We start from the raw sequence: 20,049 nt of genomic DNA, 5'->3' as shown, positions 1-20,049 counted from the left end.
CCCCATGCTGGACCTCTGTCCTTAATGTGTAGTACTATGAGAATTAATGGTAAAACTTGTCTTCAAACTGTACTTTATACTTTGTGTGTCTGTGTGGGTACAAATAGTTGAAATCTCTTCTTAGTGAAGAGTTGGTCTTCTGTATATAAAGTCAATTAAAAATGAATCTTAATGGAAAATGAAACAGAAGAGGGAGTGGGAGGTGGGATGGGAGTGTGAGTGGGAGGGCGGAAGTGGAAGGAAGAAACACTACATCCCTAAAAGCTGTACACATGAAAATTTGTATTCATTAAATAAAAACCTTCAAAAAAAAAAGGCTGTTTTGTCAGCAGCATATGACATGTCATTAAAACCATGATTGCAAAAAAAAAATAGATCAAACTGAGAACAAATCAGAAATCCTTGCGACTCACTGTAGCAAAGACAGAATTTGGTAGTAAAAACAGAGCTCCTCACATCTTCATTTAAGCTCCACAAGCCAGTCGCATGGAAAGGCCCAGGAAACGCAGCCTGACCGGCAGCATGGACAGCGCAGTAATGAGTTGTTTCTCTTAGGTGATCTGACAAGAACTCTGCCTCGACTCCTGGCAAGGACTTGGCAGCATCTTCTACAAAACTAACCGCCTGGACAGAGAATGCATTCACTGACCTCTGCCCAGATCCCCACCTCCCAAGTCTGGGGTACATGAGACACTGGCACTGAGGGTCTCCCAGGCAACAGTGTCTTGCACTTTGCCTTGCAAATAACTGTGTCTTCCCCAAGCGCTATGTCTGTAGTCAGTTAATAGGGATGGACCTGACTCTGTGCAGAGACCCAATGTCCAGAGAGGGCAGGCAGGATAATGACACGCTGGGCTCCCTGTTCCCGCAGCCTCTTGAGCCCTGATCCTGAGTCAACAAACCTTTATCCAGCACTTTCCATGTGCTGGGAGGGACCTGGGGCGGCTGTGTGGTCACAGTCCCTGTGCGTAGAGTTCTGGGTCCCCAGGGGAAGCAGGAAAAGCTCCACACTGCCAATAAGTGCTGAGTTACAGCCAAGGGCAGGGTACCGCGGGGACAGCAGGAGGCCTTGGCGACTCAAGAGTAATTTCCTTTGGGGGTGGTGGGCAGACATTCAACTTGAAGACTGGATATGAGGGGTGACTCCAGAGCCAAGGAGGCCAATGGGGAGAGTGTGGCCCAGGCAGGCCAAAGCCCTGAGGTGAGAGTAGGCATGTCTGTGTCCTCTTTGTAGGGTTACAAGCCATTCACCTGTGTCCAAAAGGGCAGGCAGGAAGAAAAAATGGGGCTAGAGGTCTCCTACAGACCTGGGCTGAGGACTTTGGACTGAGGGCAGTGGAGAGCCAGGGGTCTGTACTTGGCTGGTGGAAGTGGGGTGAAGAATTCGGTTTGGAATGGAGCCAGGGCAGCTGTTGGCATATCCAGGTCCAGTCTCTTGCTAAGCCGGAGGGTGACTCCTTCGTAGGGCAACGCTATGAAGCCACAGTCCTCACCTGCTGCAAGCTTGTATCCAGAAAGGGATCATTCCATGCGGCTCTGGTTCCAACCCCAGGAGCCTAACTAAGAATCAAGGGCCTTCTTAGTACCCAGGATGGAGCTCTTGCCCTTGAAACCAAAGGTAACCAGTGACCAGTATCTTTGTAATAGCTGCCATTACCCCTCAGTGTCTACCCTGTCTCCATGAACTTGGAGGGCTGTTGGATGGACAGCCTCCCCTCTAATTGGATGGACATTGTCTGATATTGGCCTCAACTCCAGCCTTGACACAAAATCACACCTGTATTTCACCCTGAGTTCGAGACTCGGCGTACTCTCACACCTCCTAGAACCTATCCCTCAAATGGGCATCTAAATCTTCTGCACCCACAAGTGATCCAGGAATCTTAAGAGTCAGGCTTTCCTGGTCTAGAATATTTGCCCAGCCCTGGGACCCCCAGGACGGACAGAAGAGGGGTTCCAACAGCCTCCAATCGATGTTCTTGTGCACAGTCGGTGGAGCCTCACAACTGGCCTGTGGAGAAGTGGGATCACTTCTCCTCCTGTCTGGCTGACAAAGGGCTTGAAGCCCGGAGAAGTTAAGCGTCTTCGCTGGGTTCACAGAGCAGGGACAAGAGCTGAGACGACAGAGGAGACAGAGGTGAGAGGGCTTCCTTCTGACCACCCCTCTGGCCAGATCTGGATACCCTCTCAGACTTCAAGTCCACTCAACCATCTAAAAACCTGCTCATATTTCCTGCTAACTGAAAACATAAATTAACACCAACCACTGCTATTATCCAAGTTATCTGGGAAAATCTTACAAATCTAAACATTTTTGGGAAACTTTGTTCTGCTTCCATTGCCTCGTAGGTGTGTCACCTGGATCAGTGCATGGCTGGAACTTCTGAGCAGATTCTTAGAAGTGTGCATAGGCTGAGTGTTCTTGGGTAACATAGAGAGTTAGTCCATGGGCTGGATGGAGGCGACAGACGTCTCTTACGCCTTGTTCCAGATGGGTGTGTGTTTCCCAGTGTACATCTCACATGGGGTTCATTTGGAAGACTGGGCCCTTCTGCCTATGAGTTCTACTCTGGGGGGAATACAGATGGCTGTGGTGAGCCACGGCAGGAGTGGAGCAGAGTGAGAAGGGACTGCTGTGCTAAAATCTGCACAACACCTGTTTCACAGAGAAAGTAGACAGGAGCCAGCATCATCGGGCGGGTGCAAGACTGCACATCTGCAGATCTGGAGCCGAGGCCCTGGCCTACGGGTGCACTGGCTGGGGCGGTATCTCTGTCTCTTTGCAAGCACCACGAGCTTCCTGAGCCTGTCCCTGCCACCTGCCACAGGGATGCTGAGGAGTCGTGTTTGGTTTTCCTCGCAATGCTCCTCTCTCTGTTTTACTTCCTGGGCAAATCTCTACACCATCTCTGTCCCTCTATGGAATATGGATGTTACTGTTCTCTTGTAGAAGCTGCTCGATGGTTGTGAAATGAACAGTCCAAAAGCAAGCTCCCAAGCAACTCTCACTTAAAGGCCCACAGGAAGCGCTCAGGAAGTGCTGGCCGGGTAAACATGGCGCTGGCTTCGACGTGGGTCATGCCTGAACTTAAGGCACATCATCCTGCATTTTTCTGGTCTTTTCTCCTAAATACTTGCAAATGCTTCCTATAAAAATTTTTTTAAAAAGATTTTATATGAGAGGAGGAGTTACAGACAGTGAGAAGGAGAGACAGAGAGTGAGGTCTTCCATCCACTGGTTCACTCCCAAAATGGTCACAATGGCTGGAGCTGGGCCGATCTGAAGCCATAAGCCAGGAGCTTCTTCTGGGTCTCCCACGTGGATGCAGGGGCCCAAGCACCTGGGCCATCCTCCACTGCTAATTAATAAATAATCCATCTTCATTCTTCTTTTCATCCTTCCTGCCCCCCCCCCCCTCCAGACTGCACCACCTTCCAGGATACACATCATTCAGGATGACTTTGGAAACTACTCTACCCTCGGTGCCTCACTCGTATCTTAAAGGTCCTTCTCAAAGGAGAGCAGGAACTCCTGGAGTCTTGAAAGTCCAGAAGTTTTCCTAGCAGGGATAAAAGCAGAACAGAGAAAGCACAGGTGCCGCCCAGGATGGAAGAACACAACCTAGAAGAACAGACAGCTTCCTCTGCGACCTTGAGGAAAACAAACAAGCTTCTCACGGGGTATCGCAGGGAGATTCTGTGTGTGCGTTCTCTTCAGGGAGGGCCCATATGTGCACAAACACTCTGCATGCCATCACGATTTGTTCATAGGAAGTAATTTCAGGGCAACTGCGCGTAGCACATCAAAGTGTTAAAAATGGAACAAAAGTACAGGCTTCTCTGGCTGCGACACCATCAGTTGTCATCACAATGTGAGAAGAGGACTGCACGAATATTACAGTGTGCTCAGGAAAATGGAATGAGAGAGAAAGCTCACCAGGAAGCCAATTATCTTGCACAAATTTAAGCCCTATCTACCGTGATAAGCAGAATGACGATGATGATCACAGGTATTTTTAGTTGGAGTTGTCTACCTAAAGAATGATTTTTAACTATTTCGAATAGCAATTTCTGAGATCCTTAAGGGCAGAGACCACTTTTAACTCATCTGAGTGTCCCAAAAATAACTAGCACACGGAAGATAGGTAATAGATGCCTTATGAATGAATAGATGGGTGGATGGAAGACGGACAAAGGAACAGGCAAAAGCAGAGGGAATCACTGTATAATGACTGCTTTCTGTACGTTTCAGTGTGTGTCAGCTCAAGGAATTCTACCTACCTGACAGAGGGTTAACATTTTGGGGAATGCAAAAGCTGTATGAACAAGATCTCCACCATCAAGTAGTCTGAAGTCTCAGTGGAGGGGTTAAGCTGCACCCATACAGCAAAGAGAACAGAAAGTCGTGAGTGGTTACTGAGAAAAGTCTCTGCTAGGGAGAGTTCTTGGTACAAAACAGGGGAAAGGGAGAGCTGGGGTAGAGATAGAGGTGGGATGTTGGTAAGAACAGGCAATTAGCCAGACCTGCAGGAGCAGCTGGGCCTGAACACAGGACACAGAGTGGTCCAGGGGCAGAGGCCAGACAGAAAGGCAAGGCACAAAGGGTCCTGCAAAGGCTTCCTCTCCCAGCAGTACCTCCCTAGACCATGCCTCAGTCACAATGCACTTCTTTAAATAAAAATTGAAATGAAAACTTTCTTTGGCCACTGATGTGGTATCCTAGACACAGAATTCTCAATACAACTATATAACCCACATGCCCTAACAGTCAGGATGGGATTAAACATCAAATCAGCTCAGGAGTCCTGGGCCCTCCCTAGCTCTTGCCCTGAATTTTTTGCTCTGGAGTAGGGCAAAGCTCCCATGGAATGTGGGTCATATTTGTTGGGGGAGAGGTGCGTTGGGCCTTACAGAAATAATTTTGGATACTAGTTTGGTTTCATTGGCTTGCTTCAGACCCAGAAGAAAGATGAGCCACAAGACAGCCCCATAGTGACAGTGACAATGACGAGCTACCTGAGATGATGCAGTTGGCCATTGTCCCACAAAGGTGGCTGCAGCACGCCAGCCAAGACATTTGCTTAAGGTGCCTCCTGGGAAACCAAGCCCACAACAGAAGATGTGCACAGAAACACAGTATCGTGCAGGGGTCCAGAGGACAAGGCCAGAACTGAGGCTTCTAGCCCCGCTCCATCCCAGGCCAAGCAGGTGACCTCTGGCAAGCTTCTTTCTTTTTTAATGAAGATTCATTTATTTATTTTAAAGTCAGAGTTACAGAGACACACAGAGAGAGCGAGAGATCTTCCATTCACTGGTTCACTCCCCACATGGCCACAATGGCCAGGGCTGAGCCAGGCTAAAGCCAGGAGCCAGGAGTTTCATCCAGGTCTCCCACGTGGATGGGTGGCCGGGACCCAAGCACTTGGGCCATCCTCTGCTGCCTTTCCCAGGCCATCAGCAGGGAGCTGGATCAGAAATGGAGCAAAGGGGACATGAACCAACATCACAGGCATTGGCTTTACTTGCTGCACTACAACTCCAGCCTCCAGATCTCTCTCTCTTTTTTTTTTTAAGATTTAGTTATTTTATTTGAAAGTCAAAGTTACACAGAGAGAAAAGGAGACGCAGAGAGAGAGAGGTCTTCCATCTGCTGGCTCACTCCCTAGATGGCTGCAATGGTTGAGCTGTGATGATCAGAAGCCAGGAACTTCTTCCGGGTCTCCCATGCAGGTGCAGGGACCCAAGGACTTGGGCCATCTTCTACTGCTTTCCCAGGCCATAGCAGACAGCTGAATAGGAAGTGGAACAGCCGGGACTTGAACCAGCACCCACAAGGGACGCTGGCACTGCGGGTGGCAGCTTTATCCACCATGCCACAGCACTGCTCCCCCTCCAGATTTCTTATACTGTGTATTTCAGCTTCTTCTGTTGGAATATGGGGGTGATCATAACAGAATCTTCCCAAGGAGTTGCCATGAGGAAATACTCAAATAGTGCCTGACACATAGGAAATGGCAACTAGATGTTGTATGATTATAGGGAAAAAAACACTAGAAACAAATACATAGTGTTTCCGCACGCATTATGAAAAGCTATGTCAACCCTGGGAATTCTGTTGCTCTCTCTGAATCTCAATGTCCTCACCTACCAATGGGGCCTAACACCACCACCATCCCCCTTGTCCATGGCCTACCCCTAGAGGCTGCATTAAAGATCAAAGGAGGCAGGCCGGCGCCCCGGCTCATTAAGCTAATCCTCCGCCTTGCGGCGCCGGCACACTGGGTTCTAGTCCTGGTCGGGGCGCCGGATTCTGTCCCAGTTGCCCCTCTTCCAGGCCAGCTCTCTGCTGTGGCCAGGGAGTGCAGTGGAGGATGGCCCAAGTGCTTGGGCCCTGCACCCCATGGGAGACCAGGATAAGTACCTGGCTCCTGCCATAGGATCAGCACGGTGCACCGGACGCGGCAGCCATTGGAGAGTGAACCAACGGCAAAGGAAGACCTTTCTCTCTGTCTCTCTCTCTCACTGTCCACTCTACCTGTCAAAAAAAAAAAAAAAAAAGGAAGAAAAGAAGAAAAGAGAGTAGGGATGTTCTGAACACGTTAAACATAGACCAATAGGACACCCGCACACCGGGGCAGGGAACCGGCGGGGAGAGCCCCCTCGAAGAAATGGCCTTTCCAGGAATACCCACAGGATGGACAGGAGATGGACATGCAGTGGCTGAGCAGAGACGCTTGGCCTGGCTTCCTGCATCCACGGCTGTCCACGCACCATGACTCGCACTTGTGCCCAGGGTAGACAGCCTGACATCAGAGCTGTGGGGAGAGGAAATGCGAAGGGCCCAGTCCAGCACCCTGTGTCCCTGTAGGGTGCTACCTTTTATGGAGTGGGGGACGGGTGGCCCAAAGCACAGCTAGAACCCTGCTCTCTGCTCTTCCTGTTTCCCAGGACCAACTTTGCACCGTTCCAGGAAAACACCACCCAGGGAGTATATTCCACTGACTGATTTTATAGCTCTGTCCTTCACTGAAAACGTTCTGGTGCCAACAGGGTGAAATAGCCTCTCAGAATATTTAAAACAAAGGAGCACATCGAGCGTGCAATGATAGGAAATAAAACCGACTCACAACACACATCACTCACATATGGAAATGATCACTCTGTACCCCCTAAGTAGATACAACTGGAATAACGAAAACAGAAAAATCAATAACGCTTTTCACACGGATATAAACAACACCCAAACACCAGACGCCTGCCACTGTGCCTCAGTTCTTCCAGAGGCCCTCTGGCCTCCCAGTTCAGGGGAGTTCAAGCCGCTGAAGGGAAAACCTCTTGGGTTGGGGGGGTCACCTTTTCCTGTAGAAGGTTTCTATGAAGGCACCCGCTCCAGGCTTCTTTCTTTACCAGTGACCATGGCTGTCCCAGGTGTTTACAAATCCCTCCCGCCCTGCCTGATCCCACTCACTTTCCACACCTGCCACACTTCCAGCCTGTGAGCCCCCAGCAGCGCCTCCACTGGCACCCACCAAACCAGATGCACCCCCACCACTGTCTCAGCCCTCGGCGCTGCCCTCCCCACTCCGCTGAGCTGCCCCAAGCTAATGCTCAGGCCTGTGGGTTTGCAGGGGGCAGAAAGGGTTCTAACTGCAATGGACATAGTGCTGCCTCCGAGGGCGGCTGTGCTTGTGCCTGCCTGGTAGGGCCTCGGGGAGAACCAGGGGCAACCGGGGTGCAACCAGTATGCTATGCATCCAGCAAGTGCCGCCTGCGCTTCACAGGCTGTGGCGATCTCACACTCCAGAGAAAGGATCTGATCACACAAATCTATGAGCCAGCATAGGGAACTGGAGACTGATTTTACCACCACTGCTTTCAACCAGGGAAACACCCGATGAGCGACAGCAGGGGACTCTCGCTGAGATTCACTGCTGCTGGTGAAGAGGGCACCACTGGGCTACGCATGCACAAGAATTCCGTCTGAATTGTGGGTTTTGGATGAACACTGAGGCCGACCAAGGGGACAGGAAGAGAGACTTGGATGGAAATGAGTCCTTAGCACTCAGTAAAGACTACTGTAACCCTCTTTCTGGTCGTTTGTATCTGGAAAGTCAAATACTTCCATTTCAGAGCTGGAATTCAGAACGGCAGCCCAGGCTAGACTCAAGCTGAGATCCCCTAACTCCAGAGAAGGCAGAGGCGGGGCGAACCCTGCTTCTCAACAGCCGGGGAGTGTTCACTGCAGGAACTATTTAACAATCTAAAGAAAATACACGTTTTGCTTTTAGGAATGTTATCAGGATGATTTCCCTCCCTAATGACACATCTCAGTTCAACGAAGCATTAGAAAGAGATTGGAATATTTTGTTTGATGCAAATCAGTCAGTACGCAAGGGCAGCACCTCTCACTGTGTGAGACACAAAGGAAAACTTTCTAATTAACTCAGCAGTTTCGAATCACCATTTTTTTTTATAAAACATTGCTATCAATCCTATTTTAATGGGATAATTATGGCAAATCATGATTAACTTTCCTTTCAGCCATTAGCAAGAGAAAGACATAGGAAGATAAGATGCCAGAAATGTTAGCTGAAAATATACCTACCATTCTCCTCATATCAGCAATCATCTCATTGTGCTGAGCTCGACTAAAATGTGATTTTGGGACAAAGACTGATCAAAAGCCCTATTCTGGCATTATAATCCATCTTATTGCCCTTTGGTTAATTGAGACAGTGGCATTTATTCCAGAGAGAATCCCTTCATTTTATCTCGTGTTTTCATTCCACGAGTCAGGATGCTAATTAGGAATTACGGATATTCCAAGAGACCCCAGCCCATCCTCCAATTATGGTAAAGGTTGCTGGCTTTGCAAAAAGTCCTCTTCCTCCTCCTTCTACACGTTTACACCTGCCCACCATCTCCACTTAATACCCAACAACGCCGAGCCAGTAAAGTTGAGGCCAAAGGTCAGACAGTGGGGGAAAACTAAGAATTTCTTCTTCAAATTCTGACTGAGGGTTGTCAAGACAAATCATCTTTTGCATTCAGAAGCTTAACTTTTGTCTTCTCACACATAAATGGATTGACAAGTGACTTCTCATAGGCAAAATAAGAGGGTTGGATAAGATGATCTTTTAAGAGCACCCCTGAGAAGTTTGCCATTTGCCAGGGTGCCAAGAGCAGTCTTCTAACCTGATGTAACTACCCAGGGCAGCTCACAGCCTGAGGAGCAGTAGCCGGGGGCCAATGCCCACTGAGGTCTCACCGTTGAGATGCTCCTGGCTTTTCTGCCTCCTCCAGGATGGACCTCACGTTGGCAGAAGCTGCAACAACACTCAGCGTTTACCGTGTGTCCTTCCCGTGAGCCCACACTGAAGGGGTGCCAAGAGGAGCAGATACGCTTTCTTCTCCCGTCACGCGGGCAGCACAGCAAGAGGAAATGGCAAAGGCTCTCTTCTGGGAAGATAAGGAACTGAATCCTGCCTTGCCTGCAGATACTTCTTGGGGAGTGCACCCCTAAGTATCGGTGTCTGCAAGGCTTAAACTTGAACCAGGTTTTCAGAGGACCCAGATTCTCATTGCAAGCTGGCAGGGAAAGGCCAGGGAGTTGGAACACGCAGAATATCCATGAGGAAATGGATGTGAAATGAGCTTGCAGGAGCCCCTGACCCTGCAAGCCCCAGCGCCTTCCATCCAGCCTGTGTAGATACCTCGTCGGGAAAGCCAGAGAAGAAAGAACTTGATATGAAGTGTTGTGTTGTCCGACCTAATTAGGTGGCGGCTTCCCCCTTCTAGTATGCCACCTGATAATGAAGACGGTAGTAAAGGCTATGCCCACAACTTGATCAGCAAGGTTCATAATGAATAAAAATGACTTAACACTTCCCTTCCACATGCCTTTAAGGCTTTCCTAACCTTTAAGACAGAACATCTTCCTAAGAAGTTTGTGTTCATTTGCAACAACGAAGGCTCCTAAATTCAACTCTGGTGTAGAAAACAATGCCCAGGACTTAGGTCTTTTGGGTTCCCCAGGAACATCCCGATCCTTCGTGCTTTCCCCACCTGCTCTGCCCAGCCCGCCCTGCACTGCGCATGTGCAGGAGCGGAAATGGGTGGGTCTTGGGAACAAAGGAACCACAAAGGTTAATGCGTCAGAACAAGGTTAATGCGTCAGAACGTATGCCCCCAGTCTCCTTTCTCCTGAGATACCGGTAGGACGAAGAAGAAATCAGAAAGAAGAAGAAAAGGAAAGGAAAAGCCAACTCTAACCTGAGCTCAGCAAACAACCCAAACCAACTGAGCCCAGAGAAAGTAACTGTAATTAAGGAGCGGGAGGTCGCATGAGTTTATTTCCCAGAAGAGCTAACAATCTAATTTACAAAGTTATAAGGCTAGGATAGTGATGAATGTGTATGTATTAATTATGCAGGGATTTTTTTTTCCCAACAGCACACAAACGTAGAGAACACACAATTCACTTTTCCTGCCCTTACTGTTTAAAGATGGAGTAGTGAATGGGCGTGACTTCTGGGGCCCAGGCTTTGCCATTGCATTTAAATTCTTCATGTTGTATATACTTGACACGAACTTTCAAGGCTGGCTCAAATCTTTGCCCTTCTTTCTGCTAAAGGTGCAGACGAGGAAGAGTAGACATGATAATGAGGAACTGGATAATTTGCATTCTGTTCCTGAACCTTGGTGGGCAGGAACGCAGGAGGGTTCCTCCTTCATATAACCTTGATGTAGCCCTGACGTATCACTTCCTGAAGGAGAGCGGTCCTCCTGGTTTCTACTTGTTGAAAAAATGAATCATTGCTACATTTGTGCCATATTAAATGTCTTTCTTTAATTTTTAAAAATCTTATTGTATCCTTTTCTTATAATCAGAACATCAGTTGACTTTCTCTTCCATGCAGTGTCACGATTTTGTAGCTTAATGACTTATATCTTAAAAATGGTAATAAATCTACAAAGGAAAAGAGTCTCTACTAAAAAAAAAACATGATTCTTCTTTTTTTAAATGTTATTACTTTACCCACCAAACAAGGGCAAGTTTAGATTCAAAACTAAATCAAGATAATAGAGGACCTGGTGATATAAGCCAAATACTATGTAAATGTTTGAGTGTAAAACACACACACACACACACACACACGCACGCGCGTTATTTAGAGCATACAAGTCTTACTAGAAGCCAAAATATGCTGGCATAGGTATGGAAACTTGTGTTAAGAGATGACATAGAATCAAGAACTGAGCAGAATGGAGATCAGTGGCTGGACAAAGAAGCCTCCTTTTTTTTTTTTTGACAGGCAGAGTGGACAGTGAGAGAGAGCGACAGAGAAAGAAAGTTCTTCCTTTGCGGTTGGTTCACCCTCCAATGGCTGCCGCGGCCGGCGTGCTGCGGCTGGCGCACCACGCTGATCCGAAGGCAGGAGCCAGGTGCTTCTCCTGGTCTCCCATGGGGTGCAGGGCCCCAGCACTTGGGCCATCCTCCACTGCACTCCTGGGCCACAGCAGAGAGCTGGCCTGGAAGAGGGGCAACCAGGACAGAATCCGGCGCCCCAACCGGAACTAGAACCCAGTGTGCTGGTGCCGCAAGGCGGAGGATTAGCCTAGTGAGCCGCGGCGCCGGCCAAGAAGCCTCATTCTGAATCACAGCTTCCCCACGCTGCCTGCTTTGGGGGCTACCCTGCCCACAGAGGAGAAATCTCAGGGAGGCACTAGAATGCATGCACGTCTGGGCATGAGTGTTGATGGGCACACACTGTCAATGGACACCACACAGCCCTTCCACCCAGACCAGGCTAAGCAGGCCCCAGTAGGAGGGTGCAGCACCAAACATTTTCACGGGAGCCGAGGGGTTATGAGCTCAGCATGCGTCTTCGCCCTCCTTTGTAGCAACGCCACCCAGGGTAGACAGTCAGCTCCTGTGACCTGTCTGTTCCCGGAGGCACCTGTCAGTGCTTGGGACACAGCAAGTCCTTCCAGTTACTTATGCAGTGACTCAGAGAGGACCAGTTCTCCCTGACGTGTCCCAGCTGAATTTTCCACAATTCCCTTCATGTTTGCATCTCCGACTTCAGGATCCTTCCAAACTCTAGAGTCTGGTGTCTTGCTGCTGCAACCCACCCGTGAGAATTCTCGGTTATTCCCTACGTGTTTGGGGGGAAGGCTGGCTGCTGCTCACTGTCACTCTTTTGAGGTTTTCCTGGAGACTTCGAAGAGAGGAAAGGCTCCTTTTCCCCACTTCGTGCTTCAGGGATTCCTCTCCGGGAGTCCTTGGAAGGGAAGAATCGGCCAGCCTGGAGGTGGCTTGTCATCAACCACACATAATGGTCACCATCGCCACTCTCACCTTCCGAAGCACTTTTGCATGGGCGGTGCGGCTGCAGTACAATTCGTGAGTTACACAGATGTCTTGCTTAGCTCTAGAAGTTTCTAATCCAAGACAAAGAGCTCTGACATTCCGCTGTGACACACTAACAAATGAACCTTAACCATGGATGTTAATTAATTGTGCAAACAAATTTCATGAAGAAGTGTTTGCTGACTTAGGAGAAGGAATCATTTTCAAACAGATTATGAGTATCATTTACACATAAGCCAAATCAGTGAAATATAAATGGCCACTAAGCTGCTCTGATCCACTAATCATCTTTATCTATTCGTTAAGACTCTACAAGATCACTTAGTAGAACATTTTCTTTTTATTAAATGTTAAGGATTTGAGGAATTGAGTAACTTTTTGGTTATTTTATTTATTGATTTGAAAGGCAGAGAGACAGATACAGAGAGATCCTGCATCTGCTGGTTCACTCCCCAAATGCCCCCAACTTCTGGGGCTGGGATAGGCCAAAAACAGGAGATCAGAACTCCTTCTGGGGTTCTCCCACACGGGTCGGAGGGACCTATGTACTTAAGCCATCATCTACTGCCTTCCTAGGGCACACATTAGCAGGAAGTTGGATGGGAAATGGAGCCAGGGCTCAAAAATAGTTTTAAAGTTAGCCTCATTTTCCTTAAATCCCTTTATATCAATCCAAATTGTTGAGATTCCTAAATTTGACCAGAATGAAGTACTAGAGGGTACGTGCTGTAAGGACAGGCACCCTGCCTTGTCCATCACTGCAAACTTGCTCGGCACAGTGGCCACACATGGCAGGTGCCCTCTAGGTGCCGGCTGAGCACTGGGAAGTGCCCCAGGTGCTAGCCTCTTGCACGCCCATCCTGTGTGAGTGTGGCTGTGCTCAGCTCCAAGTGCATTGATCTTAACCTCACCTTGTTCCATCACTGTGGCCTCCACAGAGGCTTTTGCCTCAAGAGGTGCTCAAGGGCCAGCAGTGACTGCCTGGGAGTGGGCAGGGCAGGGGGTGCTGCCACAGACAGCAGGGAAGTGGGGTGGTGGGGCAGACTGGAGAGTCTCTGAGTGCCATCCTCTGTGTATCTGTTCTTGGTGTCACTCTCCTGTTTGTCCCAGCTATGACTCCGGGAAGGCAAGTATGTCCTTCTCCACCAGATAAAAGCAATTGGCTCCCAATGTTGTTTGCTACCACATGGCCCCATGACACGTACCCTCCACTCAGTATTTTAAAGGGCAACATATATTCAGGGGCATCCCAGTGACCCAGGAGAAAACAACATGGCCTAAAGGTTCCCACTTCTGACCTTGATTCTGGAGCCACTGGAGTATTTCTCAGCCTCGCCAGGCCTCAGTTTTCTAATTTACTAAGAAAATCTCCCAGGTTTGTTGAGCAAGGTCTTGGGTGGCTGAGGCACACAGGACCAAGATGGGGTTGGGCTGGGTACAGGGCTCTCACCTGAGAGGCCACTGTCAGGTCAGGAGCTGCTTTCCTATCCCGACCTCCACGGCCTGGAAGGCCCCCGCTCAGACTTAAGCAATCAAGTTACTTTTTTTTTTTTTTTTTTTTTTTTTTTTGACAGGCAGATTTAGGCAGTGAGAGAGACAGAAAGAGAAAGAGAGAAAGGTCTTCCTTTCTGTTGGTTCACTGGGTGGCCGCTACGGCTGGCGTGCTGCATTGATCCGAAGCCAGGAGCCAGGTGCTTCTTCCTGGTCTCCTATGCTGGTACAGGGCCCAAGCACTTGGGCCATCCTCCACTGCACTCCCTGGCCACAGCAGAGAGCTGGACTGGAAGAGGAGCAAGGAGCAACCGGGACAGAATCCAGCGCCCCAACCTGGACTAGAACCCGCTGTGCCGGCGCTGAGGCAGAGGATTAGCCAAGTGAGCCGCAGCGCTGGCTCAAGTTACTTTTTGGCAACTCAGTCAAGCTTGTCTACTTCAAATATGCTGATTTACATACTGCACCAATCATTCATGCTCCATCTTAAATTCTGGTGTATTAAAATACAAATGCAAATTATACAACAGGGATCAATTGATACGATTTTTTTTTTTTTTGATAGGCAGAGTGGACAGTGAGAGAGAGAGACAGAGAGAAAGGTCTTCCTTTTGCCGTTGGTTCACCCTCCAATGGCCGCCGCGGCCAATGCGCTGCGGCTGGCGCACTGCGCTGATCCGATGGCAGGAGCCAGGTACTTATCCTGGTCTCCCATGGGGTGCAGGGCCCAAGGACTTGGGCCATCATCCACTGCACTCCCTGGCCACAGCAGAGAGCTGGCCTGGAAGAGGGGCAACCGGGACAGAATCCAGCGCCCCAACTGGGACTAGAACCCAGTGTGCCGGCGCCGCAAGGCGGAGGATTAGCCTAGTGAGCCTCGGCGCCGGCCAATTGATACAAATTTTTCCATGTGGGTAAAAAAAGAATTTCAGTTCCTAATTACAGTAAAACCTTAGTGGGGGTGGAAGAGCAGGGGTCTGGGCACGTGGGCTCAGCTAAGGTCAGGGAGTGTGGCAGCTGTATGGTGCGTCAGAGTGAACAAGCCAGCTGGCACTCTGAGAACCACTCTATTTTTTTTTTGGGGGGGGGGGGCTGGCCCTGTGGCGTAGCAGGTAGCCTCCAGTGCCAGCATCCCAAATGGGCACTGGTTCATGTCCCGGTTGCTCCACTTCTGATCCAGCTCTCTGCTATGGCCTAGGAAAGCAGTGAAAGATGGCCCAAGTCCTTGGGCCCCTGAACTCGCATGGGAGACCTGGAAGAAGCTCCTGGCTCCTGGCTTCAGATCAGCACAGCTCTGGCCATTGCGGCCAACTGGGGAGTGAAGCAGCGGATGGAAGACCTCTCTCTCTCTGCCTCTCCTCCTCTCTCTGTGTAACTCTGACTTTCAAATAAATAAATCTTTAAAAGAAAAGAAAAGAAAAACGCATAAGCAATATCTCTAAAAGAGAGAGAGAGAGAGAGAGAGAGAGAGAGAGATCTCCCATTTGCTGGTTAACTTCCCAAATGCTTGTATCAGCCTCAGCTGGACCAGGACAAAGTCAGGAGCCAGGAGTTCAATCTGGGTCCCCTGCATGGTGGCAGGAACCCAGCTACTTGGATCATCAGCTGCTTTTCCTGGGTCTGCATTACCAGGAGGCTGGAATTGGGAGTGAAGCCAGGACTCAAACCCAGGCATTCCAATATGGGATGTGGGCGCCTCAAATGATGTCTTCACTCTGCACCAAATGCCCACCCCGGACCACATGCTCTCTGTGCAAGAGGAGACAAGGTCAAATTGTGCTTGACAGTCCTCTTATCTCAATCACAGCACACGTTCTAATGTGATAAGTACAGATTAAGCCTCCCAAATCCAAAAACCCAAAATGCTCCAAATTTAAACCTTTTGAGTGCCAAGATGATGCCACACGTGCAAAATTTCACATGTGACCTTGTGTGGCAGGCACATTTAAAACTACCACATAAAATTAAGTAAATTATTTAATAAATCATAAAATCAAATGAAAATATTTCATAAAAATGAATTTTGTGTTGAGACTTGGCTTCCATCCTGATGGCCCATTTATGCAGAACATGCAAATATCTCAAACCACCCCAAAAATCTAAGCTGCAAAGCACATCTGATCTCAGTAACTTCGGATAAGGCAAACTCGGCCTATTATGACTATTAGCATCTTGGAGAACACACATTTCCTCTGTCACTTCCTCCTCACCCCTGCCCCCACAGCCTAGCTGCCTGGTGACCACTGGTCAGGCAGAAGCCACACCTTCCAGCACCTTCTCTGACCCGTATGCCAATGTGCCCACATACAACACACTGTATGGAAAACTCAGGACTTTGATTGCATTTTGGATTGCAAAAGGGTGAGAAGAGCCGGCGCCGCGGCTCAACAGGCTGATCCTCCACCTGCGGCGCCGGCACCCCGGGTTCTCGTCCCGGTCGGGGCACCGGATTCTGTCCCGGTTGCCCCTCTTCCAGGCCAGCTCTCTGCTGTGGCCCAGGAGTGCAGTGGATGATGGCCCAAGTGCTTGGGCCCTGCACCCCATGGGAGACCAGGAAAAGTACCTGGCTCCTGCCTTTGGATCAGCGCGGTGCGCCGGCCGCAGCGCGCTGGTCATGGCGGCCATTGGAGGGTGAACCAATGGCAAAGGAAGACCTTTCTCTCTGTCCCTCTCTCTCACTGTCCACTCTTCCTGTCAAAAAAAAAAAAAAAAGGTGAGAAGGACAATATCTGTAATTTAAAAAAATGTCTGATTTGCAAACTGTTGTTTCCTACGAGCTATTTACTGTAAGACCCCTTATACCTGGTTACTGACTATGGTTCATCATGCAATCTAGACAGGTGTCCATTGTCCTCCAAACTACTGCTGTGTAAGTACCGACTCATCGCACTGACTGGGGATGTTCTTACTGCTGCCCCAGCCTCCAGCCTTGGTGGCCAGATGCTTTGGTTCACAAAGTCCAGGGAGGAGGTGAGAGACTGGGATAGAGGTGGCAGAAGGCCTCAGCTTGCTGCCCAGGCTGCCTGCAGGGGCACCCACGTCCACCTTCGTAGGAACTGCGGACGAGGCCAGCGTTTCAGATGCAGGAAGACAGTTCCCGCTGTGGCTCCTACTGATGTGTGCTGGACGGAGCCATCCTGGGGAGCAGGAGCTCTTGAGGGGGCAGACACTCTGCTGCCCTCATTGACTGAGCCCAGGCCACCGCCCTGTCCCGTGGGTCTGTCTTTCCTTCTGGGGTGGAGATGCTGTCAGCTGACCACTGCCCGCCCCATCCAACACCCTGCAAAACTCCAGCACGGAGCAACCACTGCTCTGTCCAGCAGCCCGAGGCTAATACCTTCCTAACAGGGTGGGAGGGAATGGGAGGAGACAGGAGAAACTGAGGAAGGAGAAAAGAACAGAGAAGGCAGCAGCTGAGGGTGCAAGGATGAACGCCAGAGGCACCGCGGCCTCGGTGAAGACCACAGCCCTAGGCAGGACCGGGATTGGGCAGCGTGGGGATGCGTGGTGGGAGCACTGAACGATAAGATCCCCGTCCGCAGGGCCTGGCGGCTGCTCCCTTCAACACAACTCCACAGCAACCCAGGGCTGGAGCCAGGTGCACGGGCAAGGTTGTGTGCACCATCCTACTTCTCACGAAAACAAAAAAAACCAAGCCACCACCTGCCCCTTTAGCTGAATGTTTTCATGAGTCCAGCTTATTTACTTACTACAGAGTAAACTCTGAGTGACTTCACCCAAATGTTTATCTCAGAAGAGAGAAGTTAGAGCCACATGGTTCCTACGTCTCTAAGTGCTTGTGACAGCTCATAAAGTGGCATTTCTTGGCGAGAAAGGTGCTACCCACAAGGCTCCCCAGCCCTGCCACGGGTGCTCAGGTCCAAAGGCAGACTTCTCGGTTTCTCTGGAGGGGAGGGGAAGATGGGAGGAGTCAAGGGGAGGTTAGGAAGCATCTCGGGGTCTCCTTCCCGGTCTCCTCCGGGTCCCCTGCCTGTGCTGCTGACCTTGCTTTTTGTGTGTCTTTGTGTCTCGCCTTTGCATGGCTACAGTTCTCTCAAGCAATGCAAAGTTACCTCTCACCAAAATCAGACCGGATCAACCGCGATGAGAATGTCTTCATCTACCATGTGATGTATACAACCACAGAAGATTTTACTGTCTCCAAGGAAGATATGGTCCACGGATGCCCAAAACCACAGATTCTATATCTACCTATGATAAAGTCTACTGTATAAATCAGGCACAACAAAATACCAGCAACAACAACAAAACAATAATTAATCCAAGTTATTCAAAGCTCATGATCTACTTCGTTCTGGAATCTTCTATTTCCTATTTCCAAATTACTGTTTCCCGTGGGTCACCGGCCCTGCAGATAAAGGGGCCACCCCTGGATTCCAGACCAAGTTCACGTTGCCTCTTTTTCCCTAGTACCTTCATGCTTGAACGAACCGGAGCCTTCGTTTTCTTGGTTGCCAACTTCAATCCCCGACCCTGCACGTGGGCAGGTGGCGCGGGTGACAGACAGTGCCTACCTTGCCCAGGCCCGGGGTGTCTTTCACCTTGGTCACGGCCCGCAGCAGACAGGGCGGGGCGGGGGGTGGGGCGGTCTGCAGAATCCCACTGAAGCTGGTGGCAAAGGGGGGCGGCTCAGACACGGCGGAGGCAGATGGGCGATGCTTCTTCTTTTTAGAAGACAGATTTAACTTCTGGGCAGCTCTGGAGGGGAAAGGAAGAAAAGGTACAATCAGGGGAAAACTGTGGTACAATCAGATACGCCAGGGTTACCCTATATTCTTTCTCTTAAGGAACCCCAGTCGTTACTGAGGTCTAAGAGTTCCTTCCCGCCTCCTCCGCACCCTCCGTGGTCGCCCCCTTGCTACGAGAGGGCTCTGCATTCAGAGTTGAGCAAGAACTGTTTGTCACCCACCAATGCAACGCTTAAGCCTGACAGCCGGCCATCCCTGGGGACACACTGCCACTCCGTAACTTCCCTGGCATAAACCCACGTGCGAGAGACCCATGAGTTCACATGAAAACCCAAACGCCTTATAGAATCCAACCCGGGCTGATTAGGAATCATGCGGTGACCAATGAAGGCAGGCCATGCATCTGGCTGAGGAAGGCTAACATGAGGCCGGGTGCTGTGGGGAAGGCGTACATCTACGTGGTTGTAGAAAGGAACACCAACTCCCGACAGAAGCTGCAGCCAGGGTGCCTGGTGCTGAGGCTCTGGGCTGCTCACGTGGACAGCGGGCTTTTGTGCAGGACAGCCTTTGTAAACACAGAATGCAGTTCCCAGGCAAGTGCAAAGGGTGGGGCGGTCAAGACAACAAAGATGGCAGAGACGGTGCAGACAGGGGAAGGAGGGCGTGGGGGAGGTTGCTGGCTGGTGATGTCACAGCTTCAGCATTCACAGTCCCTGTGTGACACCATCATCTTACTACACCACCGTCATCAGGATGCCATCATATTACAGAAGAGAGGAGAAAAACAAGGCAAGGGGCGGTGTGATGCAAACCCATTTTGCAGATGGCAAGGTCCTCATTTCCGGGTTGCCTCTTGGTGTTTTCACAGCACACTCTTGTTTGCAGAATTTCCATTTGGTTATCAAAGGCTATGAACTATCTGAGCTGCTGCTTAAAGCCCAGGGACTACCTGACTCTGCTCTGCAGATCGAAACCTCATCATCTATCCAACGTCCTTCCCAAGTCCCCAACGGGTCACAGGACAGGCAGGTCAGGAGGACAGCCTCGGCAGAGCTGACCTCATTCCTCTCCCCGTCTCACCTCGGGATCTGGAAGTGTGGAGTTTAACAACTGTTTCGCTAAAAATATCAGCTACGAAACTGCCAATGCATAAACACAGCTATAAATGGCATCATCACTTCCAAGTTTAATTTTTCTTGGCTGGAAATCTATTTCACAAGAGGGAGACATGAGGAATACTCGCTCTTGGTGGAAAGAGAACCAAAAAGTCCCAGTACCGCATGGCAAGCTCCGAGAACTCCACCGTCCCTCTGTAGGGTCACAGGGAGCGGAGGGCACTAGCAGATTTCTACAAGGCTTTCCTTTTCCAGTCAGGGAAAAGAAAAAACTGGGAGGGTCTTTTTTTTTTTTTTTTTCAATCTTTCATTCACTGTGTCATTGTCACGCGTCCTGACGCCTTCCCTCCACAATTAAGGG

At 49.9% G+C, this 20,049-nt stretch overlaps 1 protein-coding gene across 2 annotated transcripts in view; it reads right to left on the bottom strand.

The window, feature by feature from the left end:
* Window positions 1-20,049, bottom strand: part of KIF26B (kinesin family member 26B) — a 513,525-nt gene that overhangs the window by 123,319 nt on the left and 370,157 nt on the right. For both annotated transcript variants that reach the window (XM_051820805.3, XM_008268164.5), the window contains one exon: window positions 18,400-18,583. In XM_051820805.3, coding sequence (XP_051676765.3) covers window positions 18,400-18,583 — 184 coding nt within the window. The remainder of the gene's footprint in view (window positions 1-18,399; window positions 18,584-20,049) is intronic.

This window comes from Oryctolagus cuniculus, chromosome 13 (assembly GCF_051225735.1).
Source record: "Oryctolagus cuniculus isolate XC-2025 breed Fujian yellow rabbit chromosome 13, ASM5122573v1, whole genome shotgun sequence".
Lineage (NCBI taxonomy): Eukaryota > Metazoa > Chordata > Mammalia > Lagomorpha > Leporidae > Oryctolagus > Oryctolagus cuniculus.
This window is presented reverse-complemented; position numbering and strand designations above follow the sequence as displayed.